Source organism: Lynx rufus, unplaced genomic scaffold (assembly GCF_022079265.1).
Source record: "Lynx rufus isolate CCGP_SWC_20201006 ecotype Redwood Valley unplaced genomic scaffold, mLynRuf1.p SCAF_4, whole genome shotgun sequence".
NCBI classification, from domain to species: Eukaryota; Metazoa; Chordata; class Mammalia; order Carnivora; family Felidae; genus Lynx; species Lynx rufus.
In genome coordinates this window covers 12,219,644-12,246,708 of record NW_025814856.1, presented here as the reverse complement: position 1 = coordinate 12,246,708, position 27,065 = coordinate 12,219,644, and the positions used below count along the sequence as shown (strand labels likewise).

Here is a 27,065-nt window from a genome sequence, read left to right as displayed (position 1 = left end):
GTGCAAAATTGCCCCATGGACAAAAATATCCCTAAGGTCTGCCTCATCCAAGGCTGGGCAGGATTTTCCCACACTTTCTCTTTTGCAGAGAAAAATCCCAGGGCTGGTTCATCCACAAACTGGGCCCCGAGGGAGATCCCGGCTCTGGCTCCTTCTGTCCCCGCCTTGGGCTGCACAGGCAACAAGACGGCCTTTCCTTACCTGTTCCAGTTTGAAAATGTGCTGGTTGAAATAATACTGAAGCTGCTCGTTGGCATAGTTGATGCAGAACTGTTCAAAGCTGTTCCTCTCGAAGTCTTCAAATCCGAATATGTCGAGGACCCCGATGGACAAGCACTGGGAAGACAGAGAAAATGGTTATTGCTGGTGCATCCTCCCGTGAAGCGCCCTGTTTGGCTGCGAGGGCTCTGTGCTCGGCCGGACACTCTGCTGTTGCTGCCTTGGAATCCGTAACATGCGCACAAGGGGCCCCGTGTGTTCGTGGTGCACTGGGCCCTCTGCACTGCACCCCATCGGGTTCCTTGGGCCTGCCCCTCGGAGAAACCCGCCTCTCACCCGATACCACCCAGAGCCGCCTCGGTTCCCGACATCGCAGGCCATCTGCCGAAGATGTGCGACACTGAGCACGCGGCCTTCCCCGGCCCTGCCTGGTGGAGCAGGCAGGGGTGGGGGCTCTCACCGAGACACATTCTTCCATGTCTTTCTTGTTGAGGAGGGCGTGGTTGATCCGCAGCACGATCCAGTCGAACAGGGCGCTGTACAGGGACTTGGCCATGGAGTCGCGGGCAGTGATGGCCTGTGGGCACGAAGCAGAGAGTGTCATACCTTGATGAGGTGGGCCCCGGGCCGCACCACGCCGAAGTCTGCACTCGCTGGAAAATCCAGGATGTGACAATAAACGCCCAACTCATCAGACACGCCTCCTCTCACTTTACACACCTCAGTCAGCGTGGACTCCCTGAGGCGAGGCGTGAACTATGAAGCCGGCAGCCTAAGGTTTAGCAAAGGCTGTCTCTCCAGCAGCCTGGGGACTAAGGATGTGACACAGGCTCAGGGAGGGCGCCCGGCCTGCCCGTGGGGACAACCAGCCAAGAGGCCGAACTGGGCTTAAAGCCAGGTCCCCTGCGGTTCTGGGAGCATCATGGGGATGCCATCGTGTGCATAAAAGCAGTAATGCCTTTTAAATTAAAAAAAACAAAAGGGGTGTCTGGGTGGCTCCGTCGGTTGAGCGTCGGACTTCGGCCCAGGTCATGATCTCACAGTCCGTGAGTTCGAGCCCCGCGTCGGGCTCTGTGCTGACAGCTCGGAGCCTGGAGCCTGCTTCGGATTCTGTGTCTCCCTCTCCTTCTGCCCCTCCCCTGCTCACACTCTGACTCTCTCTGACTTTCAATAATAGATAAACATTAAAAAAAATTTTTTTAAATTAGTTTAGGGGTGTCTGGGTGGCTCAGTCTGTTAAGCGTCCGACTTCTGCTCAGGTCATGATCTCATGGTTTGTGGGTTTGAGCCCCGCGTCGGGCTCTGTGCTGACAGCTCGGAGCCTGGAGCCTGCTTCGGATTCTGTGTCTCCCTCTCTCTCTGCCCCATCCCCGCTCATGCTCTGTCTCTCTCTGTCTTAAAAATAAGTAAAACATTAAAAAAAAAAAGAGGTTTATTGAGGTCTAATTTGCATACGAGAAATAAGAAATTCCTTCTCTGTATGTACTCAGATCTAAGTTGCGACAGATGTACCTGGCTGCAATTAAGATATACAACACATGGCTTTCCTGGGTGGTTGTGGAAATGGGGCCACGAGGCCCACGCCTGGCACCTTGCCCTTGGCGTTGAGCCCCTAAGGGCTAGCGGCGCCGCTGGGGTCTCGGGTGTCCTGTAGCAACTTTCACATAACATTGCAGGGTACCTTTGCCCGTGGGGGCTCAGAATGTCCACGGTGCCTGTTTAAGATGCCCACGCGGCCTCCACCACCAACTAAAAATCCCCCCAGTGGCTAGGTACTTTCCTGCGGCCATCCAAGCGGCAGGTCCCATCGCTCTTGACATGTAAAAATGCAAGAAAACCACATTGCCGGGAAGATATCTTGGCTGGGGCAAAGGCCAGAGAGAGAGGTGCCTTATCAAGATTTAGGGACCCACGTAATGGTTGTAAAAGTCATGCTCTAGCCTGGGGGGGGGGTCAACTATCTTAAATGCTGGCTACAAGGTCAGTAGTTTCCGATAGGAGGGCCAGACGGTCTGTGTTGTGATGGCCCAGCTCTGCCCGTGCAGTAGGAAAGCAGCACCGAAAAAAATGGGTGTGGCTGTGTGCCCCTGAAACTTTATTTACAAAAGCGGGCGGTGGGCTGGATTTGGCCTGCGGGCTGCAGGTGGCCGTCCTCTGCTAGTGAAAACCAGCATGGGAACACCAAGACAAACACGTGCTTCAGATGGTGTGTCTCCCTCTCTCTCTGCCCCTCCTGTGGTCATGCTCTCTCTCACTCTCTTTCAAAAATAAATAAAAACATTCAAAAAAATTTTAGAGAGAGAGAAAGAAGGAGAGCATGTGCGCAAGCAGGGGGGAGGGGCAGAGGGAGAGAGAGAGAGAGAGAGAGAGAGAGAGAAAGAATCTTAAGCAGGCTCCGTCGTCAGCGCGAAGGCTGATGCGGGGCTCGATCCCAAGACCCCAGGACCATAACTTGAGCTGAAGTCGAGAGGCAGATGCTCAACCAACGGAGCCACCCAGGCGCCTCCTCCTCTGTCACTTTAAACATCGGAAAAAGACTATCCAGGCTGGCTGTTTCCAAAGCCCCCACCCTAAGTCATGGTTTGGGCCCTGGTGCCCCGTGAGAGCCCAGGGTGGCGCTCACCTCGCTGAGACTGTAGGGAAGGATGAGTTTGTCATTGGCCGTCACGGTTTTTCTTTTGGTCAGAACCTCCACCAGGATTTCTCGCTTCACCTGTTTCGAAGTCCAGGAGAGAGAGAAAGGGACGGGGGATAGAGGGCTTGTTGGGCAGGTCCTCCTGTCACCGAGGAAGGTGAGAGAAGGACCCCCAGCTGCTGTACCGAAAGCGTGCCTCCGCCCACCCTGTGCTGTGTGCTATGCTCGCTGGGTTTCAGAACCGTTACTCCCACAGGCTCGATGGCCCTGGGAGTATGGTCACACGGGCCCAGGTGTCACTGCGGGCCCGTGTGCAGCCTGCCAACCTGCATTTATAGATGTCGCTGAAGGCGTGGGCTCCTGGCCTGTTCCCTCCTGACCACCAAGCCCCCTCCACAAGCTAGAGGCGGGGGGTTGAGTGCCGGTGGATAAGGGACTGGCAGGTCCAATGAGAAAATGACCTTGCTGATCAAAGTATGGCTTTAAAGGGCCTTTCACAAGAGGGGCTGATGTGGGAGGCAGCCATGCCCAGGAGGCAGTCCTTTAAAAATAAAGAAGGGATGCCCTTGAGGGCATTACGCTGAGTGAAATAAATCACACAGAGCAAAACGAGTACCGTATGATCTCACTCGTATGTGGAATCTAAAAAAAAACAAAAACACACACCAAAAAAACCCCCCAAACTGGAATGATGTGTGGTGACAGATGTTAACGAGACTTATTGTGGTAATCATTTTGCAATACATACAAATAGCGGATCATTATGTTGCAACCTGAAACTAACGCGATGTTGGAGGGCAATTATACTTCACTTAAAGAGAGAGAGAGAGAAAAACAGAAACGAGGAAGAGGCTTTGTACAGATGGCGGGGAGGAAGCAGGCGGACAAGCCCTGGCTCACAGAAGCGCAGCCACCACGGCCGAGCCCAGCAAGCAGTACCTTCAGGAGCTGTGACAGCGTGTCCAGCACCTCAGGGGGCCCGACCTCCAGACCTTCGTCTCGGCCCGTGGCTCTCTTCTTGTACGTGACATTGCCCAGGTACAGGATGGCAGAGAGGACGGAAAAAATCCTGGGGGAGCAAAGGAGCCTGGGTTGGGGACGTTTCCAGAGTCGTAAGACGACAGAAGCTTCCAGCCAATTGGGCTGAATTCGTAAAACCAGCCAGGTCCAGTCAGAACATACGAAGTTTAAAAAAAAAAACAAAAAACGTCCAATCTCATGGTCAGGGACCCTTTGTGGAACGTACGTGACTTCGGAGGCAGATAGCACACCTCCCCCCTCTCCCCCCAGTGGGGGGGGGGTTGGTTACAAACTTTTTGTATGGAGGCCTAACATGCATGAAAAAAAAATTCCAAAAACTACGTCACCATGCATAAAGAACAGGCAAAGAAAGCAAACAACTCTCAAGCGCAGAGCTTGATGAACCGTCGCAAAATATACGCAGCCCTGTAACTAGCACTCAGAGCAAGGGACAGAACATTCCAGGCACTGGAACCCACCCCAGGCCCTGCAGAGGAACTGCTGTCCTCGTAGCGAATGCTGTCCGTGAACTGGATGTCACGGACACGACATGAACGGAACGGATGTTCCGTCCGCGAACGGATATGTACTTGTATCCGGCCTGTCACTGGAACACTGTGGTGCGTGGGGGGGGGGGAGGGGGCTACGCATGTTACCGCGTATAGACCTGGCTTGTGCATTCTTGGCATCTCAGCCTTGGCACTGCTGATGTGCGCGACCAAATCATTCTTTGCTGCGGAGGGCTGTCCCCTGCACCGTGGGGTGCCTCCGCCTACGAGATGCTGGTATAGCATTGTCCCTCCTCCCCCACCCCTACACAGTGTGATAACCAAAAATGTCTCCAGATAACGGCGCCCCGGGAGAAGACCAGTGCTGTGTGTGGAGTCCAGAGGTCCGCAATCTATGGTCCGTTATCGTCCGGCCTCTGAGCTGAGAATGGTTAAGTTTTTAAGAGTATGGTTAAGAAACTAAACACAACCCAGAGAAGAACGTGTAACAGGGACCGTCTGGCCCTCAAAATGGAAAATTTTACTATCTGACCCTTTACAGAAAGTTTGCCAACCTCTGCACCATATATAGCTGTTTATTTATTTAATCTCCTGCTGGTGGGCATTTGTGTGTGTGTGTGTGTGTGTGTGTGTGTGTGGCGGGGGGGGCGGAATTCAATCTTTTTGGCTGTTAATAACGAGCCTGTCGTGTGCGTGTTTTTGAGCACACGTGCGCATTTAGTTGTGCACACACAGCTCTGGTAGAGCCTGCAAACACTTTTCCAAGGTGGCTGGCCTGACGTGTGCCCTTCCAGAAGCGGGCAAGCGCTCCCGCTGGGTGTACTGGCCATCGGGCAGGTGTGGAGAAGGCCCCCGTGTGGCTTCCAAAAACAATCAAAAAAAATTTTTAATTGTGGCAAAAATACACGGCAGGGAACATTCAGGACCTTAACCACGTTTAAGTGTTGTTGGGAGAAAGCCCCGTGGTCTTGTGTCTCCCAACGACTAATGACGAGCGAGCCCCTCCTCCTGTGCCCATCATCACCAGGCAGCCCTCCTTAGTGCCTTAGTTCCTGCTGGGCCATCAGTCAGCTCTCAGGAAGTGCCCGGTAAGGTGTGTGTGTGTGTGGGGGGGGGGTGTCCTCGAAGGAGAAGGTGGGCCGGCCGGCCCACCCGCCCACTTACTGCTTCTTGGTGGCAGGGAGGAAGCCCACCATCTCCATGGCCTGCTTGAGTCTTTCAAAGTCATGCTTCAGGTCTTCTCCATCTTCGATCTTCAAGTTATGCTGGAAAACAGTCAGTGGCACGCTGGGTATTTCTGGGCCGGTGAGGGTGGCGTGCAAGAAGGATTTTGGCTGGAACCGAGGGGGCAGGGCTCGGGACACGGGGGATGAATGGGCCCCTTTATGCCGCCTCCCTCTGGGCCGCCTCGGAGTCTGTTCGGAGGCCCAGCGAGGGCCCGGGCAGACAGCCTCCGACCGCCCGGTGGCGCGTAAACAGCCCATGGGGAACAGAGGCAGCGTTTGTGGCCGGGGCTCGGGGCTGTTTACCTGGTTGAGGTAGAAATAATCTTCAGGCTGCTTGAGCTGAAATTCTTGACGCTCTTCCTCGCTGACCCCAAGTAACAAGTAATAAAACACGTGGTAGTTCCTGTGGGTCCGAATGGGGAGGAAAAATGCGTTTTGGGGGGCCAAGCAGCAGTTACGCTTCAAGCCGCTACTAATACCGTTTATGGGAAGGAGGGCGCCTCGAACACGTACAAATTTGAGACAATACGTCGACTCCCGTTACGTCTTGAGAAGAAAATGAAGCTGTGAGCTTTGCCAGTGACTACGTTTCTGGGGCTGGGGGGCGGGGGCATTACTCTGGGGAAAAGCCCGGGGGAGGCACAAAAATAAGGGCGAAAGGTGGCTTTCAGGAGGTAGGAGTGCAAAGCTCGCGGCCACAGAGCGGCTCACTCTGGGGAGACGGGCCGCTGCCTCCCGTGGGGCCAAGCCACCTGCTTCTCTCCTTTGTGCGGGAAGAAGGCGGATACGGCGGGTCACTGAGAAAATTTCCTCTTACCTCTCGTCCTTCTCTTGAGAGACCAGGCGAGACTTTTCCAGCAGGTATTTTTCCACCACAGCCCTGTCATTAAAAGGAAAAAAAAAAAAATGAAGGGAGAAAATGTTACCTTTTGATACGCTTTTCTGGAAGGAACGGGTGTCGTCTGTTACACCATCAAGACGCCAGCTGTGGACTAACTTCCTTTGACCCAAGGTAAACCACGGGCGCCTAAATCACCTCTAGAAATACGATCAGCCTACGGGCGCCCGGATGGCCCAGGTGTCTTGACTCTTGTCAGGTCGTGATCCCAGGGTTGTGGGGTCGAGCCCCTCGTTGCGCTCTGCACTGAGCATGGAGCCTGCTCGGGATTCTCTCTCTCTCCGCCCCTCTCTTCCTTGTGTGTGCACACATGCGTGTGCTCTCTCTTAAACATTAAAAAAAGAGAGATTCTCTCTCCGCCCCTCCCCCCCCGAAAAAAAAAATCTAACTATAAGATGATAACAGGTTCATTTTCTACTTTTTCTACAGCTTTATTACCGATACAGACCGCGCATGCTTCAACTGGGTGATTTTTGACTGGATCCTTTCGTAATCTACACATTTTCTTTCGAGAGCTTTACCAGCGGTCCCTGATGTACGACAAGCGAAAAGCGTGTGAACTGGTGACTGGTGGTGACACCTGTGTGCCCGCCACCATGACCAAGCTTCCTGGGCCTTGGTCATCCCTCCCTGCCTCCCACCCCACCCCGAAACAGCCACCGATCGGCTCCGCTCTAGATTAGTTTGCATTTTCTAGAATTTGAAAGAAATACGAGCATTCGGTATATATACTGTGTCTGCCTTGTCACCTCGGCCCAATGATTCTCGGATTCAGCCACATGGGGGCATGTACCAGAACTCCATTCCTTCTTATGGCTGGACCCGCCACATTGCGTCGGCCTGTTCATCAGCCCAGGGACGTTTGAATGTTTGCTGTGTGGCCCTAGGGCAGGGGCCAGGGACCTCTTCTGCCATACTCTGAATGCTGACAGCAGTAATGGCGAATTTTCCTTCAGCATCCTTCTTTTCTGTTAGTTTATTTACTTATTTTGAGGAGACAGAGAAAGCGCAGGCGCGAGTGGGGGGAGAGGCAGAGAGAGGGAGGAGAGAGAGAATTCCAAGCAGGCTCTGAGCTGTCAGCGAAAAGCCTGATGGGGGGCTCGAACTCATGAACCGTGAGATTGTGACCTGAGCCGAAGTCGGACGCTCAACTGACTGAGCCACCCACACACCCCAGCATCTACTACTTTCTAAGCACTGGTTTGCAAGGATTAGGTGCCCTGAATCCTTCCACCCGGGGGGGCGGGCACTGTGGCTTCCACTGATAGATGAGGTACTAAAAACTGAAGAGGCCACATGTTGCCTGGGACTCCACAGGAGGGAAGTGGCCTGGCGGGGACCCAAGCCTACATTGGCCCTGCTCCCTGCACACTCTCTGGGGCCAGAGGGGCTGGTCTTTCACGGGTTCCACCATCACCACGGGTGGGAGCTGGAGGGCTCTGCAGGCAACCCTTGTTTGAGCCTCTTGTGTTTTTAACTTTCTTTTTTTTTTAATGTTTTATTTATTTATTAAAAAAAATTTTTTTTTAACGTTTTATTTATTTTTGAGACAGGGAGAGACAGAGCATGAACAGGGGAGAGTCAGACAGAGAGAGACACAGAATCTGAAACAGGCTCCAGGCTCTGAGCTGTCAGCACAGAGCCTGACGCGGGGCTCAAACTCATGGACCGAGAGATCATGACCTGAGCCGAAGTCGGCCGCTTAACCGACTGAGCCACCCAGGCGCCCCTTTATTTATTTTTTTAAAAAGAGAAACAGAGATAGAGCATGAGCAGGGGAAGGGTGGAGAGAGAGAGGGAGACACAGAATCGGAAGCAGGCTCCAGGGTCCGAGCTGTCGGCACAGAGCCTGACGCGGGGCTCGAACTCATGAGCTGTGAGATCATGACCGGAGCTGAAGTCCGATGCTCAACCGACTGAGCCACCTAGGAGCCCCGGAGCCCACTGCGTTTTACAGGAGAGGCAGCTGGTGGCCGAGGGGTGGCAGGGTGGGGGGGTGGGGGCAGCACCGGGCCTCTGATCCAGGGCTTTCTGGAGGCCACCTGCCTCTCTCTTCAGGACAACAGTCTTCTGTCTGCAGCCTTGCCTGGGACACATGCACACAAAACATGCACGGGTGGGGCTCCACGGGCTCAGCCTGTGTCCTCTCTTCTTTCAAGCCCATGTTTTTTCTATTTCTTGCCCCAGCTAGTAACTATTTTAGTTATCGGTGGTTTGTTCTCCTGGGGAGGGAGGCTGCATCTGGTTCTAGAATCAGACTCCTGTTTGAATCTACCCCTGTGGCCAATTCCCTGTGCTGTGTCAGCGTAAGGGGAGGACAGTGACCCCTCACTGGCACTGAGTTGTCATTTGACGATGACAGCCCCTTCCCTTTCCTGATCATTTTTGAGGCCCCAGGCCCCTATGGCGGGTTTGTAGGGGGCCAGCGATCCCCCGACACGGAGCCACTGAACCCACAGGAAGACGAGGCCTTGCAGATTGGGGAACTGGAAGAAGCCTTGGACTGTCCCTGACCCTTAGCCTCCATAGGAAATGGCACTGAGAAGTGTCACCTCCCCAAAAGCAGAACCGGGTCTGGGCCTGCTCTTCTCCAGCTGGCCATGGCCACTCCCCGGACAGGAAGTGCACCTCCTCCTTGGAGCGTGGGCAGGCCATGGTCATGGGCCGAGGTGGGACTTCCTCTCCTGAATCTGAGGCCACACATACGACTTTCAGAAGTTGGTCTCTAAGATCCTGCCACCGAGGCCTCTGGCCCTGAGCTTGACGGGAGGCTGTGGCAGGAAGAGCAGGCTGTACCAGTTAGCGGAGGGCCAGCCCTTGCTGGCGTACTGGGGCGCGAACGGTGGCCCCCAGAAGCAATGTCCACTTGGACCCTGTGAATGTCACCTTATTTGGAAAAGGGGTCTTTGGAGATGCGATTAAGGGAAGGATCTGGAGATACGATCATCCTCCATGATCAGGGTGAACCCTGAATCCAAGGACAAATGTCCTGAAAGGTAGAAGAGAATCACCGAGAGACACAGAGGAGAAGGCCACGTGATGCCACGTGGAAGCAGAGATTGGGGTGATGTGGCCATAAGCCAAGACAGGCCTGGGGTCACCAGAAGCTGCAAGAGGGGCATGAAGAACCCTCTCCCGTGGCCTCCGGAGGGAGTGCTGTCCTGCCTACGTCTTGATTTCTGTACCTTCAGGGCTGGGAGACAACAGACTCCTGTTGTTCTGAGCCCCCGGTTCGTGGCACTTTGTTAAGGCAGCCCCAGGACACCAAACACAGGCCACACAGGGGAGTGAGCTGGGAGCAAGGGCTCTAGTGTCTGGCCCACGGCTGCAGAGCCAGTCTGGGACCCAGGAAAACATGAGGCAGCCTTCTGGCGTCTCTGGTCCCCTGACGGAGCCCCCAGGGCTGTAGACAAGGTATAATTCTGGGCATCTCTGGCTGCAACGTGGGTGGGTGGCGGTGCCCGTGGAGGGGCCCAGCAGTGCTGGGTGGGGGGACCGCTGGATGGTCTGTGGGGGGGGGGGGGCTGAGGAGCCACAAGAGAAGTGTCATTACTGGGGGGTCCCTCACCCATACCACCGGCCCCGGGAGCCAGTGGGAAAAAGCCAGAGGCTGAAGGACTCGGGAAAACAACATTCCTGCTTGTGTCTTGAATACGAACTGGCATTTGAAACGATCATCGGTCAGGTGAGAGGGACAGAAGAACCTATATAATTTGGACCCTATCCCCGGGCCCTGCCACTTGAGGACTTCTCCATTCCCGAAATGCCGGAGCCTTCCCTAGGCCTCTAGTCCTGCTGCTTAGCTCTCCCCACATCGAACATTTGGGGCTTCTCACCCCGCTGCTCAGAGCATCACCTGGAACGGGTGTAAATCTGCCGCCACTGCAGACCCTCACATCAGTATGTGGAAGCAGAGGGGCGCCTGGGGGGCTCAGTCGGTTGAGCGTCCGACTTTGGCTCAGGGCATGATCTTGAGGTTGACGAGTTCGAGCCCCGCGTCAGGCTCCGTGCTGACGGCTCAGAGCCTGGAGCCTGCTTCGGATTCTGTGTCTCCCTCTCTCTCTGCCCCTCCCCCGCTCATGCTCTGTCTCTGTCTCAAAAATAAATAAACATTAAAAAAAAATTAAAAAAAAGAATGTGGAAGCAGGGAGGATCCCTTTGAATAACCTTGGATTGTGCCAAGATGCCTTTTTTTTTTTTTTTTTTTCCACTTTGAGAGAGTTTTATTGGCAAGGGCGCCTGTGTGGCTCAGTCGGTGAAGCGTCCAACTTCGGCTCAGGTCATGATCTCATGGTTCGTGAGTTCAAGTCCCACATTGGGCTCTCTGTCAGTGCAGAGCTCACTTCACATCCTCTGTCCATCCCCCTCTCTCTGCCCTGCCCTTGCTTGCTCTCTCTCTCTCTCAAAAATAAAATTAAAAAAAAAAGAGTTTTATTGGCCCATAAGACCTTTGCATAGTAAAAAATACCCAAAACACTGTGTAGTATTCAATCACAATTACGTTTTAACCAACTGCAACTACCCAGAATGCTTTTTTTTTTCAGAATATATACTTAAAAAAAATTTTTTTTTTAACGTTTATTCATTTTTGAGAGACACAGAGAGACAGAGTGTGAGCAGGGGTGGGGCAGAGAGAGAGGGAGACACAGAATCTGAAGCAGGCTCCAGGCTCCGAGCTATCAGCACAGAGCTGGACGCAGGGTGCAAACCCATGAACTCTGAGATCATGACATGAGCCTCCCAGGCGCCCCCAGAATATATACTTTTTAAACAAGAAATCCTTCAGAACAGAATTCTTAAATGACATGGCTTAAATACTATGACAAAACAGATAATTCCTTATCACGTTAATTTGCTGCACACAACTGCCAGATATTTTCATAAGCATAACTGCTACACAGAGTGTAAATGAGCACGATTTCAACGTTGTACATATAGCTAAGGTAACCATGCCTCCAGAACTCACATTTTTGGCACAAAATGCTGGTCTGTTTTAACTTCCACCAGGCAATCAACTTCACAGCCCAGTTACCACCCACCCACTCACCCATCTACCTGATCCATCCATCCATCCATGAATCCATCAACCTACAAACTCAGCCACCTATGAATTTATCCATCTAGCAAGAGCCTATCCACCTCCCCACCTCCCCAATCCATGAATCTATCCATCCAAGCATCCATCCATCCATCCATCCATCCATCCATCCATCCATCCATCACCCATCCAATGAATCCATCCACCCACCCATGAATCTATGCATCTATCCATTCACCCACATACCCAAGAATCTATCCATCTACCCATCTACCCACACACCCATGGATCTATCCATGAATCTATCTCCCCTTCCTCCCTCCCTCCTGTCTAGCCATCTACCCACCCTTGAGTACTTCCCTGGACAACCGCTTCAACTCGCTACCCAGCATTACGTCTTTTACGTCTTCTCCTGGCTAAAGGGGCACACGTTTGGCAAACTCCACGGTCCGCATCAGCTTTGCCTGTGGTATCTCCAGAGCCACCAAATTCAAAACCTCACCAAGACCAAGACATAGCTTGGCGTGTCCTTGCCAGTTCTTGGCAGACTAGCACCTTCAGGTCATTGTACTTGCTTCTTGGGCATCGGGGCCCATGCTCCATGACCGGGGGACAGAGGTCCCGCCCCTCCTGCACCTACACCTCCCACTTTGACCCACAGTTCAGATCTTCACATCAATGACTTCGGAAAAAAAAAAAATCACATTTGCGTCTCCGTACGATCCACACGTGTCTGCACGGCCGTAATGTCAACACTGAGCTCCCAGGCTGGCTCTTCCTTACAGGGATGCCCCAGGACCCCAGACCAAGGCTGGTGGTACACGGCTAGATGCCTACCAACTCACCCTCTCACGATGCCACTCTCCAGGTAGTTGACTTGGATGAATTTCCCAAATCGACTGGAATTGTTGTTGTGGGCTGTTTTGGCATTCCCAAAAGCCTGTGAGGAAAACGGAAGCAGGTTTTCAGATCACGAGGATGAAATGTCTACACGCGCCTCAGCCTGGAGCCTCGGAGGTCCCCCTGGGCGCCGTGGACGCTCATTTGGCTGAAGTCACCCGGCGGCCCGAGAACTGGAGACCCCGAAGGTGTGAGGCCCAGGTGGGCTGCACCATACTTAACGCTTTATCTCTGGGTTTGGGTTGGGTGAGGGAGGTTCAAGTGTTAAGTCTCGGACGTGAAAAAGGCCAATCAGCGGCATCCTTTTTCAGTTACAATTGTTCATACGGTGAACTCTGGCCCGTGGGCTAAATCCAGTCTGCTGCTTATTTTTGTACTGCCTGTGAGCCAAGAGTGGTTTTTACATTTGTAAATCATTAAAAAAAGAACAAAAAACAAAAAAAAAAACCCAAGAAGAATATTATTTCCTGACACATGAAAATCCTATTCACATTTTCGTGTCTGTAAATGAAATTTTATTGGTGGGTAGCCAGGCCCGCTCATTTATGGATCTTTCACGGCTGCTTCTATACCGTTAACAGCAGAGTAGCCACGAGAGAGACCTGCGGGCCTGCAGAGCTGAAAATATTTACTATCTGGCCCTTTCTGAAAGGAGGTTGCTGGGCCCTGGGCTGAGATGGGCGCTGGGCTCCAGAAGAATATGAGGTTGGGTAGGAGGAAGCAGATGTGGAGACACGTCCCATCCTGGAGGGGGTTCTGTAATTCTGTGGGATGGCAAGCCAGTTCACGGCAAATTTTTTCAAAGTTTATTTCTTTTGAGAGAGAGAGAGGGAGCAGGCAGGCACAATGGAGGGGGAGGGGGAGAGAGACGCAACCCCGAGCAGGCTCCGCACTGTCAGCGCAGAGACCGACTTGGGGCTCGAACTCATGAACCGTCAGCCAAAACCGAGAGTCGGCCACTTAACCGACTGAGCCACCCACGCGCCCTGGAGAGCTTTTTGACTGGAGTAAAACTAGCATAACACAAACTTAACCGTTTTAAAATAAACAATTCAGTGGCATTTAGGACGTTCCCAGTGTTGTGTAACTGTCACCTCTGTCTCATTCCAGAACATTTCCATCACCCCAAAAGGAGACCCCATCCCCATTAGAACTCACTTCCCACCCCCCCCTCCTGCCTCCTCCAGCCCCCGACAGCCATCAATCTGCTTTCTGCCTCTATGGAATTGCCTGTTCGGGACATTTCACCTAGGTGGGAGCATACATACATCATGTGGCTTTTTTGTCTGGTGTCCCTCACTCCGCATGATGCTTTTGGGGTTCATTCTCATTGTGGCACGAATCAGGGCTTTATTTCCAATACATAAAGGAAAGTATGAATAGTGCATGGAGTCTGTGACTCAGTGGGGTCCCCCTGGAACCTCCTAAGGGTCCACCACCCAGATTAAGACAAAGCACACACCCTGCCCAGGTTTTTGGGGTGCCCCCCTTTCCATGAGGTATCCAACAGCCCTAAGGGGTGAACAGGCAGGGGGAACATATGATAAAACCTTGGGGGAACGCAGGGCAGGGAAGAAGAAGGTGCTGGGGGGGGTGTTTTCCCTGTTTTCAGGGAGAAAGACACTGGCAGAGGTGGGGGCCACGGGGCTGGGCAGATGAGGAGAGAAAGGCAGAACTGGTCATGGAGACTGGCGCTCAGCTGTCCAAGCCCTTGTGTCTCCAGGCGCCAAAGAAGGGGTGACATGGGGTGGGGTGATGCCCCACTCACACACAGAAAGGGAAGCCTGGTGGCCACAAGGAGGGTGTCAGGCCAACAATGTTCCAGTTTGAGAAGGCTGAGCTGTGTGGAAGGCTGGGAAGGCGTGAGGGCAGCGGGAAGGAAGTGGCGAGGCCACTGTCAAGGTCTGCAGGGGTTTGGGGGCGGAGTGTAGGTGTGTGAGGGTCCGGTGGGCCAGGGGGATGAGGGCAGGGCAGGGAGAGGTGGAGAGGCTCGCAGGGGACTCAGGGACCGGGAGACGTGCCCACACGGAGAGCAAGCAGGATTTTCTTAAAGGCTTCATTCTGCAGAGAAATGGATGTAGCAGATCTCCGATCAGAGCTTCTGGTGTCGCGATGTGAAGGCCCCACGAAGAAGCGTCTGCCAGGACACTTCCTTTGAGAACGGCTCCAATCAGCAGAGCCCGGAACCAGGACAGCGGCACCGGGCTGTCAGGTGCCTGGCAGATGGGGATCACAGGACAAGCAACTTCCTGCCCCACTGCCCCAGGGGCTCCAGACCCCAAGAATGGGCCCTGCTGAAAGACCTGAGGCCAAGTCACCCAGCAGGAGAGGAACGATGAAGGAGGTGCCCCAGGGAGGCAACCTGGCCCAGTACTGGAAATGGGGGCTCTGCTCGGGGCAGGGGTGGCGGCTGGGCACTTTTGGGGTTGGGGGGGCTCCCCACGGCCTCATGGAGGCAGAACCCAGTCTGAGGAGGCACTTTCCCAAGTCAGCGGCCACAGGGGCCCCTTCTCGTCTTCACAAATGCTTCCTTAGGACGTGTCCATTGGCCGGGTTTTGAAAGCCTTCGAGAGCTGAGTTAAACACACGGGCTCTTCAGCCAGTGGGAACCACCAGGTCCTGACGTGTCACTGAGCTGCCGGCCCAGTGGCTGGGTGACAACAGCCTGGGGCCAGGTCTGGGACTGCCTGCTCTCCCAAGTGTCTGTGGAACCCAGCGCAGGGTCCCCAGCCTCGGCACTGCTGATCCTCGGGGCTGGATCCTTCTCAGCGGTGGGACCGTCCGTGTGCTGTTGGGTCCTGAGCAGCATCCTTGGCCTCCACCTGCCAGAGGCCAGCAGCATCGGCGACAACCGAAAATGTCCCCAGAGCTGGCTGAACTGTCAGGTAGCCCTGCTATATACAGAGGGAGGTACGACGGGTCTGCAAGGCTGGGTGGTCGAGGGCTCTGCGGGCCCTTCATCCCGTCCCGAGGGTCCCCACGTGCACTGCAAGCCTGTGGAGTCCTGTGAGGAAGCAAACTGTCTTTCTAGGTTGAATCCCTTGCTCCCCCCAGTTCGGCCTTGGGATCGTGTTTTGTTTGTTTGTTTGTTTGTTTGTTTGGAATAAAGCCCATAGACTCCGCAAGTTCTGCTCTGGGAATCAGCGGGCAGTGGGTCCGCTGCCTCCCTTCATCCCTTACGAGACCCTGCGGGGTGGCATCGGAGCGGAGGACGGGCCAGGGCCCTCCCCCTGCGCCAAACGAAAACAAACGCAGTGAGCAAGCCCTCCTGCCTAACTACGAGCAGATGGGGAAGCGATGCCCGAGCCTGTGTGGGCTCCTTCCCCCGGGGACCAGGCCTCTTTCTGTGCTGCGGCCCCTGTAGTCGGGGCCCCGCTACAGAAGCTCACCAACAATGTGCACGCACAGCCCAAGAGCCCACAGCCGTCCCCCTTTTGAACTCGGGACAAGTCTCTGTGGGATTTCTAAGGAAACAGGGCTGGCGTCCTGGGGACCGCAAGAGGGAAAGTCTTCGGGATGTGAGGGCCCACCAGCCCCGTGCAGCCCAGGCTTTGGTGTGGGGGTGGGGGGGGGGTGGGCAGTGACCTCATGTGTCTGGTATGCGGTCTCAGAACACTGCGACTTTTCAAAGCCAGTCTAAAAATATCCGGTTGCCGCTATTATACGTCCGAGGAGGAGGAAATGCCGGCCTGGCGCGCGCGGCCAGGGGAACTATTATGTAGCTGCTCTGGGGGCTGGACCGGTGCACGCACGGGCTCAGAGCGCAAGACGGCACAAGGGAGGACGGTGTGCATGGTGGTCATGTGGGGCCCGGGGTGGATGGGGGGGGGAGGAAGCTGGATCAGGGTGCCAGCAATGATGCGATGTGATCTGGCATGGGGGCTGCGGAGACCACATGCTAATGCTGCCTTCCCACCAGGCCAGAAAACCCACAGCGCTGGCAAAATGCTATGGGAGAACAGGCCTCTCCTTTCCTGGACACATTTTCCACCCCCCTCCTAATATAACATAAAAGTACACATCTCTAATACAAGTTGCACACTTTGGGAAGAAAAAAATAAAAAGGAAGGAATCCTGATAGAAGAAGAAACCCATTAAGAGACGACTCTGTAATTTAAAATTCTCCAGGCACGGTTTTTAGGTCACACTAACAAAGGAGCAGCACCCCCGCCCTCCCTCTGATGGGGCAGATGACACCTGGGCCCGGGGAGGGGGGCATGGTGTGCCCACCAGGCCACCGTCCCCCCCCCCCCCCCCCCCCCGCCAAGGATGCCAAGAGCTGGAGGCCATCTGATTTTCTTCCAACTGTCCTGATCTTTGAGGTTCCTCTTTTGGGAAATTCAAAAAGGTTTCTTAATTTGGAGATATCGAGGCAGAGCCTCTCACTTAGGCAGAAATTTTAGAAGACACCTTTTCTATTGAAACAGGATGCCTCTGCTCCTGGCTGAGACGCGTGGTAAACATTTTAGGAAGGATGGTGATAGGATCACAGAACGACCCGTGGGGAGTCCAGTCCCACGCCAGGCGCGATTGGAGCTTCTGGCTCTTTCTTCTGCTCTAAGAGACACCTGTGCCAACCCCCATTTCAGAAGAGGAAACCGAGGCACAGAGAGGCCTGCCGACCTCCCCGAAGTCTGAGAGCAGGCAGGCGGTGGACGTGACCCTGGGTTGGAACCCAGTGTCCTCGTTCCCAGGCCATGCCCCATGCATTGGCCCCCTCAGTCCCCACAGCCTGGGCTCCCTCTTCAGACCTATTGTTGGTGCCTGCCTGTTCCAGCTGAGGCCGCTCCCCCCGGGCCTGGTGACCAGGCAGGTGGATTCCCGAGCCCCTTCTGAGCTTACAACCCTGGTCTCTTGTGCATCCCGCACAAAAACCAAACAAGTCTCGATGGACCGTATCAGGCGAACACCGTTTTACTTTCAGATTTCAAAACCTGAAAGCCCCATGCGATGAGCTCACGAAGGCAAACGCACTTGCCCACCTCCCGTATTGACAGGTGAGCCCCAAGGAGGGATTTCCCCTGTTGAGAAGTCCCCCAGGATCCCTGCCCGGGGTGGCTGTCCTTCCAGCCAGGCTGAGGCGGCCCAACCCAAGATAACTCTGCTGCTCCCAGATTTACTTGTGGCCATTCTTTCTCAGCGGAAAGTTCTAGCTTACTCTAACGGCTTTGTCTTGGTTGCGGGGTTGGCCTTCTCTGTTCTCCTGATCTTCTAGCCACAGGGACGACCTCACTTCCCAAGTGTTTGTGAGGCTTTGCACATAAGTTCTCATTCACTCATTCGTTCACCCATCCATCCACTTGACAATTTGTTGACTGGCTGCTGTGTGCCTGGAACTGTTCTAGCTTCAGAGAGCACCCTCCGTGATGGGGGTCTGAAGGGGATGCCTGCACGTCCGTGGATCGGGGGTCACCATTTCTAGGAGCCCCCCGATCCGCCCAAGCAGGGTGGGCTGCCCACCGCCTTTTGTGGCCTTCCTGCTGCCCCTCCCTCTGCAATGCCACCTCTGGGTGAAGCCTCCGTCCCTGCCTCAGACCACGAGCCACACAGGGCTTCCGGATCTCTCGTGTCCAAGCCAAGACTGGGCGTGGGGACGGAGGAGTGGCTGGGGTTGCAGGCAGAGGCTGAAGTCGGTAAAAGAACATCAGCGTATCTTAGGCAACAATGAAACCCAAAGATGGGGTCGAAAGAGACTGTCCCTCGCTTGCTGGCCTGCGGGAGCCGTCTTGATCGCGTCGTTGGTGGGGGCGGAGAACGCGACACCGAGATCAACTGGAAGCTGGTGCTGGCATGGTGGGACCAGACTTCTTTTGCTAGATGTTTCAGGCATACTTTCTATGTGAAACAGCGCTTGGCCTGCACCCACTGACGGGTTGTGCCCGTCTGGGGACACAGACAACAGTTATACATGGCAAGAGGCACCCGGAGGTGTCCCGTGGGCTCGACGGAGCACAGAAGTGCCACAGGTAGTGTCTCTGCCCAGATGGTCCATGGACGGAGGACCCTGGTGGGGACTGATCTGCCAGGTCTGCTGAGCAAACGGCCCGGTGGCGTCCACTTGAACCTGGGGCTTTCCGGTGTGGAAATGCTCGGAAAATAACCCTGCGTGGGGTGGAGGGCTATTGCTGGCAGAAAGCCCAGGAAAACAGCTCTGTCTGCAGGGGATTCCAGTGGGTCCTGGTGGCTGTGGGGGAGGGCTGCAGGCCCAAGGCTACCATCAGCAGGTGCCAACTGGGGGGGAGGGGCAAATTAGTTCAAAGCTCTTGGGTTTCAGATTCCTCTCCAATAAAATGAGGGAGAGAACCTCTGACTTCCCAGGGTGTTTAAAGATGAAGTGAGACTGTGCGAACCATGGGCAGGCAAACTTGTTCTGTGAGGGGCCACGTACTAAAGATTGGGGCTTTGTCAAAGCGACTCAATTCTGCCACTGCAGGCCGAGGCAGTGACAGAGGCTCTGTACACGACTGGAACATGGCTGTGCAGAGGACCCCCTCCTGATGCCCGGCAGGGTAGGGCGGCCGTGGGCACGGACTTCTCTTCAAGTTGGCAACTTATAGCCTGTTTCTGTACAGTCTGCGTGCTAAGAATGGTTTTCACGTTTTTAAACACTTGTTAAAAAGGGCGCCTGGGTGGCTCAGTCGGTTAAGCGTCCGACTTCGGCTCAGGTCACGCTCTCGCGGTCCGTGAGTTCGAGCCCCGCGTCGGGCTCTGGGCTGATGGCTCGGAGCCTGGAGCCTGCTTCCGGTTCTGTGTCTCCCTCTCTCTCTGCCCCTCCCCCGTTCATGCTCTGTCTCAAAAATAAATAAACATTAAAAAAAAATTCAAAAAAAATTAAACACTTGTTAAAACAAATAAAAAAGAACATTTAAGAACATGTGAAAACGATACGAAATTCACCTTCCGGTGTCCATGAATAAAGTTCTGTCTAGCGCACAGCCATGTCCCATGTCTGTTAACATACGGTCTGTGCCCGTTCTCGGACTACAGCGGCAGAGCTGAAAGTGACCCGGGGGTCCTTCATGAGACAAGCGTGCCGGCCACTGTTCTGGGGGCCCTCAGGCACATGGACGCTCAGACACAGGGTGGGTGAGCATCGTCTGGATGGATCGGTCTCCCCGGGCACAGCAAGGACACAGAGAAACAGGACCTTAAAGCACGGAGGGCCGGACAGGCCCGCAAGGTCCCAGGAAGTACAGAAGTAAGAAGTACAACTAAAGCGATTCCCACAGAACTGCCATGTGGGGAGCAGTGGAGGGGGTGGCCAGTTCTCGGGAGGGAAGATGCCAGGGGAGGACAAGGATGACGATGGGGGGGAGGGTGGTAATGCTGGTGAGAGGAGGGGGCCATGGGGTGGGAGACAGGAGCCTCCTCGTCACTGCCAGCCTGCCCAGGAGGCACAGCTGACTCAGGGGGCCTGCAGGTATGGGGCAGGAAGTGGAGGCTTTCCAGGTCCCTGCTGAAACCCTGCCTCTGCCTGGATTCTGTTCCCTTCCTGTTGCCCATGGGTCTTGGGGGCAACCAGCAGCTCTTATCAACAGCCAGCTGCTGGATGGATGGGCAAATGGACAGCAGGCATTTGCAGAGAGCCGAGGGATGATGGGATGTGACTCTCACCCTACCTCCGTGTCCCCAGTTTCTCACAGGCTCTGTCACTCTTATCTGGACTGGCACCAACGATCAGCCACAGACCTGGCCAGAAACACTGAAAACCAGCAAGGGCTCCTAGGGGGACCAAACCAAGGTCCTGGGGGACCGGAACAAGGAGGAGGAAGAACAGGACGAGGGGGAGGAGAAAACCAAGTATGAAACAAGTTATCGTATCTCATATTTCACTACATTTTTGTTTAGGTTATAATGAAACCATGTGCTAGATCACAGAAAGACTAAAGAACAGATCAAGCTTTGATAGGGAGAGGACTTGCTTGGTTCCTATTGCACCAAAATATTTGAGGAATTCATCAATTTCCCCGCAGGCTCATCTTATCTGTTGTGACAGCCAAATCATTCTCTTGGGGGTTTACTTGGTCCTTTTTCTCAGGTTTTAGAGCTGGGAAATTAAGTCACTTTCATTTGTTCATATTTATGAATGTAAAGTGCTTATGGCTATGAATTGTCCTCTTGGTACTGCTTTAAAGGGTCTTGTGGATTCTGATAATACATAGTTTTGGTCATTGATTTTTAGAAAATCTGTAATTTTGATTTATAGATCCCCCTTCATCCAGGAGTTAACAGAGACTTATGATTTATTTTTCAAAAAAATCTCCATGTGGAAGGGCCTTTAAAAAATTAATTTCTGGGGGTGCTTGTGTAGCTCAGTCGGTTAAGCATCCAACTTGGGCTCAGGTCATGATCTCACAGTTCGTGGGTTTGAGCCCCACATCCAACTCTGTGCTGACAGCTCAGGGCCTGGAGACTGCTGTGTCTCCCCCCTCTCTGTCCCTGCCCCACTCGCGCTCTGTCTTTCAAAAATAAACATTAAAAATTTTTTTAAAAATTAATTTCTAGTTTTATTCCATTGTTAAAGGTACTGCTTGTAGTGTTCCTACTTGTGGAAGTTCTAGATGCTTTCTCCGTGGCCTGATATAGGAATGAGTTTTGTGAATGCTCCATAAGTACTTAAGATTTACTCTCATATCACAGTCAAGGATTTGTGATATGGCCACAGATCTGTCTCAATACATGGTTTGGGCATATTACATGCCTGTGATTTGCTGTCCACTCAAATAGCCTCTTGCTATGTGTTCATATCTGTTTCTCCTGGTGTTTTCTATAATTTTCACTTTGTAATGACAGCATCTGTATTGTCTGGTGCAGACATTGGCAACTATTATACCTTAAGTGTAAACTGAGGCTTTTGGCTTTATGATGAATGTCGTCACATGTAACCTTCAGAGCCCCGAGCTCTGCCTTCTCCGTGTCCATGGACTGCAGCTCTCTTTGCTCCTGTTTCTATCTGCCTGCTACATCTGGGCCTGTTTTTTTCATTCTTAGCACCCTGAACCACTTTGATTTAGGCGTGTCTTCTTCATAAACCACAAGTCGAACTCAGCTTGGTGAGCCAAGCTGAAAATCCTCTCCCTTTAGTAGGCAGATTTCACCCGGTCACATTTAACAGCACGACAGACTCGTTTCCTCCTGAAGCTCAGACTGCCATCATTAGCTCCCTTCCCCACCTGCTGCTCATGGAGGTGACCGAAGTCACTCATGAGTGACTGAAGTCGGAGCAAAATCCGGGTCACGTGAGGACGTCCTGGAATCCTGAACCTTTTCAACCTCACTTTGCAACTGATTTGCATGGCGTTTGTGTAGCGGGACGTACCCAGGAGAGAGCACGCTGACAGGAGAGCGTGAGTAGAGGACTTGTTCTGTAAGTGGGCAGTTCATTATGGAAGGTTTCATCTTGGGAGGACAACGACTTCCCTACCCAATTCCCAAACAGCATGCACTCGGGTGGCAATCGTGAGAACAGTGAGGGCTTTTGGTACTTTTTACGCAGCAAAACCAAGCATTTGCACGCGTGAGGGAAGGTGAGCTCCCACGGGTGGGCTGGGGGGTCTCCGGAGCATCCCTCCACCCTTGTGGAGGCACTACGGACTCTCTCCACATCCCTGGAGAAGGGGTTGCCTTTGACCCCATCCCCCATCCCTGGGGTGGGCGAACCTGTTATCTTGGGGCTCCCCTGCTTATAGGAGGGGGGAGTTAGTCAGAATTGCCAATGAGTCACCACTACTGTGCCACTCTGGTGGGTTGGGGAGACGGAAAGAAAGAAAAAGTTGAGACCCCAAGTATGAGCTGTGGGAGCTTGGTAGAGATAAGAGTCTTGGGCCCCATCCCAAACCTGCAGAATTTCTGGAAAGGCCAAGGAATCTAAATTCTTAAGCCAGAGCCTGAGAGGGTTCTTCTGATTCATGGTAGGATAAGAACTATGGCTTTAGGATTTATTATGAAAATGACGTATCTCGGGGGAGAAACAAAGCAAGAGAATGTCTACTTACACTCCCCTCTTTCCTGGACGTCTGGAGTACAGGTCTCAAGAGTCAAGGGCAGAATGGAGCAAAATACTTGGGTGTTCAATGCACTTGGTTTAATCAGACTGCTTTCCTGACGTTTAGCCCTGAGAGAAGGGCAGCTTTCATACTACAGGGCTTTGCCAGGATTGGCCACTCCCCACCTGCACCCCGACCCCAGGCAGGTCCAGCCCCTGTCCCACTCGACAACCTTGTTCTGCCAGGCACGGTAAGGTGGAGGGGTGAGGGACGCCTTTGTGATGATGGTGCCCGAACAGGCACAGGAGGAGGGATCCTTGTTGAGAACTCCTGGCTTTGGACCCACACAGCTCTGAGAAGCAAGGGCTTGTCTGGGAAACACCCCTGGCAGGGGGCTGTGCTGTGTGCCCAGACAGGCCTGGATCAGAAGCCGCTGCTCGGGACGCCGCCCTGGTTGTCCGACACTGTCACCTGCAGACAGCAGCGGGGCTACTGTGGCCAGGGTCCTGACCGTAGCGGAAAATATTTCAGAGGAAGAGACAAGGATGTGGAGGCAGCGAGCATATGGGTGATGGAGGAAAGGACCCAAGAAGACCACTGGTGATGGCTCTGCCCGACAGAAACGGGGAAGCGGGAGAGGGTGGAGGTGCGTGCGGTCCAAATTCACTGTGCCAGGATCTTACCTATCTGAGGTTTACTTTGAACATTTCATTGAGGTGGTGGGAACTTATCTAAGCCCAGGGTCTGCAAACTATGTCCCACAGGCCAAATCTGGCTGAATGAATTTTTTTTTTTTAATTTAAAGTTTCTTTATTTTGACAGAGACAGAGAGAGCATGCGCAGGGTAGGGGCAGAGAGAGGGAGAGAGAGAGAATCCCAGGCAGGCGCTGCACCGTCAGCACAGAGCCCGATGCGGGGCTCGAACTCATGAAACCACGAGATCATGACCTGAGCAGAAATCAAGAGTCGGATGCTTAACCGACTGAGCCACCCAGGCGCCCCTGGCTGAATGACTTCTTACCAAAAATATGAACTTTTAATTGTAGAATAGTTTCGGATTTATGAAAAGCAATATAGAAGAATATTCCAGCAAAATTCCCGAGTACCTCACAGCTTCCCTGTTAACCCTACATTTGTCACAATTAACAAACCAATATTAAGTTATTAGTGATTAAGTTCATGCTCTATTCAGATGTCCTCAGTTTTTCCCTAATGTCCCTTCTCTGTTCCAGGATCCCCTATCACATTCAGTCATCCTGTCTCCTTGATGTCTCCGTACAAAGTTTCTCAGACTTTCCTTGTTTTTGAGATCTGACCAGTTTCGAGGAGGATTGGTTGGGTATTTTGCAGGCGACCCCTCAGTGTGAGTCTGTCTGATGCTTCTCTCCAGATGCACCACCTGTTTTTTATAAATAGCTCTATGGGCACGTGGCCCCACCCATTCATGTATGTATTATCTGTGTCTGCTTTTGCTCTTTGAGGGCAATGTTCCATAACTGATAGAGGCTGCATGGTCCTAAAATCTGGAAATGTTGACTACGGGGCCTTTGACGGAATCAGCTTGCAGAACTGTGGTCCAAGCCTCTCTACAAGGGCAGCGGCCTCATCCAGGATATGTACCCTGGAGTGACCACCGCTGACCCACTCTGGCCAATTTTACTATCACTCGGCCCCTGGAGTTTCAGCAATTGGCATAATGGGTGTTCAAAGTGGGCTTCCATGGATGGAAAAGTGGGCTGGACAACACATTTTTGAGACATTTGCCTCCCTTAAGAAATTCCTTCTAAGCGTCCTGTGGCCTCTTCTTGAGGGATGGGGCTCAGGGACATGGAGACACTCCAGTGTGCCCGAAGCCACCAAAGAGGTCAGAGCCAGTAGAACGACCTCTAGGATGTCTGGGCTCCTGTCTGCTAAGAAACGGTGTCTGTAAATTTCATCTGGGACTTGTGCTCATTATCACCCTCCCTGGTCTGGCTACTGATGGCAGCAAGGTGCGAGATCTATGGGAGGGAATCAGGGAGGGGACGTGGCAGGTCCCCATGGGGAGTTCCAGATGTGTAGAGCCCCACTCTGCATTTCTGTTTCAATTGTGAAGTCCCTATGACATAAAAGTCACCATTTTAACGATTTTTAATGTGTAATTCAGGGGCATGTGGTATGTTCACCATGTTGTGCAACTGTCACCTCTAGCTAGTTCCAGAACATTTCATCACCCCAAAAGAAGGACCCCCCACCCCCATGAGCAGTCACTCCCTGCCCCCCTCCCCAGATTAGCCGATCACTACTTTCTGTCCCTATGGACTTGTCTGTTCTGGACATATATAGATGGGATTACAGAATATGTGGCCTTTTGTAACGTGGCTTCTTTCATTCACCTTTGCTGCTCTCGTGACCCTTTCCACGGAGTCTCCCCACGAGGCATCCTCCTCACCTTGGTGTTACGGTGACCTCATCTCAGCACACACTTAATCCCTGCTCTTTCAGAGCTGGGGCTATCAAACTGGACTAGCTTGCTGTTAGAAACAAACAGCCCTTGGGGCGCCTGGCTGGCTCAGTTGGTTCGGCGTCCGACTTCGGCTCAGGTTATGATCTCACGGTCTGTGAGTTCGAGCCCTGCGTCGTGCTCTGCCCTGACAGCTCAGAGCCTGGAACCTGCTTCCGATTCTGTGTTTCCCTCTCTCTCTGCCCTACTGCCGCTCGTGCTCTGTCTCTCTCAAAAATTAAATATTTAAAAAAATATATTTTCTAAACAATAATAATAATAATAAAAATTAAAAAAGAAACAAACAGCCCTGGAACACCAAATGGCCTCAGGATGTGGGGTGGCGGGAGCTCTGCTGGCATGACTCTGCTGATCATGTGACATTCTGGACCTCTGGCTTTCCCAGAAGGCCTTGGGGTGGGACTCAGCTAGATTACTGGGGGCAAGAGCCTTCTAGACTGAGGATGTAATGCATGCAAAGGCCCTGGGGTCAGAGATCAGCAGGCAGAGCAGAGATGCACACTTGCCGCAGGTCACACAGCACGTGGCAGCTCCCGTCTTCCTGGCCTCCTGGCAGGGGCTGGCTCTGGGCCCTGAAGTCCTACGGGTGGTAAATTATGGTGGAACGGGGTGCGGTCACAGGCTGAAGGGCAGGAACTGGTCCGGGCACTTCGGTAGAACGAAAGGTGTTCCCTCAGGGGCCGCATGTCCTTGTCATCTTCTCTCTCTCACAATCTTCCCCACATTCATACCTCCAATGAGTACCTTTGTCCAGGTAGTAGCTCCAGAGCCCCAGGCTGGATTTTTAACTGCATATCCTAGAGGCCCCTCAACTACAGCAGATTCCTCGGCCTTGGCACTGCATTTGGGGCCAGATCATTTGTGTGTGTGTGTGTGTGTGTGTGTGTGTGTGTGTGGTGGGGGCTGTCGGGGGCTGTCCTGCACGCTGTAGGACCTTGAACAGCAGCATCCCTGGCTTCGACCCTCTAGATGCCGGTTTGCAGTGTTATCACACGCGCCCTTGGGGCAGGATCGCGCCAGATGAGGACCAAGCCTTAAACTCCATTAAAAAATCAGCTACCCCGGGGATCCCCGGGTCCCAGAGATCCATTTAGCCAGGAAAGGCTACAGGCCTGTGTCTGTTGCTGCCACGTGGTGTGCTAGTCTCCCCTCCACCTAAAAGGAAGTGGTCAGCAACCCCATGCTGGGGTCACAGGGCTGGTCAGTAGCTGGGCAGGTGACCGAGAGCCTCAGGCTCAAGGGGCCTCAGGTAAGTGGAGCCTTGCAGGGCTTGGCCTTGGAAGTTGGCTGTGGCCAGCGGGTGGCTGACCGACACGGGGGGAATTTCAGAGGGCAGCTTCCCAGAGATGCTGGGGATGGGACACTGGAGTCCCTCCATCCTGGGTAATCGCGAGGAAACAAATTGGCTGCCAGGCCATGTGGCTGCATTGCCCAGCTGTGCTCCCGCCCCAGACAGCAAGGCAGATGTAGCTGATAGATGGCCTGACACTCCCCTGCCCCGTCCAGTCCTGGTGCAGCCAAGTATTCAGAACCTTCCGAAAGGGCGGTGGCTGTGGCAGGGGTGTCCCGGGCCCCAGCTACGCTTTGCCTTTTAATCAACTTTTTCCGTAAATCCCAAAGAGGCCTTTCTGGGTGCTTAAAATACAACCCATAATTTTCACTTTTCTCTTAGATGCGGCGTTCCCAAAAATATATAAGTTCCCCTTTTGTCTAAAATACCCTTAGATGGTTGCAAAGGGTCAGGGATCTGCACTTTTTCTATGCAGAGACCAGAAAGGCAGCCTCGCGGGTCTGCAGGGCCCAGGGAGGACAGAGAGCGACAGCGAGCCCCGGCATCTGGATGGCCACCCCTTCCGCAGCATTCCCCCCCCCCCAAACCCTGCCATAGGACACACGGTCCTCTGCTGACATCCTCTTATCACTCTGCAGCTGGGCTGAGTCCCACCTCCCCCCCCCGCCGGGCCACGAGAGTCTAGTCCTCATGCTCCTCTCTCTGGCTGAGTCACCCCCACCCCCCACCCCCGCTCCAGCTGTGAGCTCCAGTGTGTCTGTGTGGGCACACATCTGACATCTCGGATGCTAGCTTCCTCCAGGGATGCCTCAGCCCTGGGTACACACTTCCGACCTGGCC

The 27,065-nt window shown here is 53.5% G+C and overlaps 1 protein-coding gene across 7 annotated transcripts in view; it reads right to left on the bottom strand.

Moving 5' to 3' along the window:
* MYO9B (myosin IXB) overlaps positions 1 to 27,065 on the bottom strand; it is a 90,733-nt gene that overhangs the window by 30,956 nt on the left and 32,712 nt on the right. For all 7 annotated transcript variants that reach the window (XM_047097308.1, XM_047097311.1, XM_047097312.1 and 4 more), the window contains exons 3-10: positions 12,391 to 12,485; positions 6,427 to 6,489; positions 5,913 to 6,012; positions 5,548 to 5,648; positions 3,794 to 3,923; positions 2,843 to 2,932; positions 680 to 796; positions 202 to 336 (exon numbers count right to left, since the gene is read on the bottom strand). In XM_047097308.1, the coding sequence (XP_046953264.1) occupies positions 202 to 336; positions 680 to 796; positions 2,843 to 2,932; positions 3,794 to 3,923; positions 5,548 to 5,648; positions 5,913 to 6,012; positions 6,427 to 6,489; positions 12,391 to 12,485 (831 nt within the window). The remainder of the gene's footprint in view (positions 1 to 201; positions 337 to 679; positions 797 to 2,842; positions 2,933 to 3,793; positions 3,924 to 5,547; positions 5,649 to 5,912; positions 6,013 to 6,426; positions 6,490 to 12,390; positions 12,486 to 27,065) is intronic.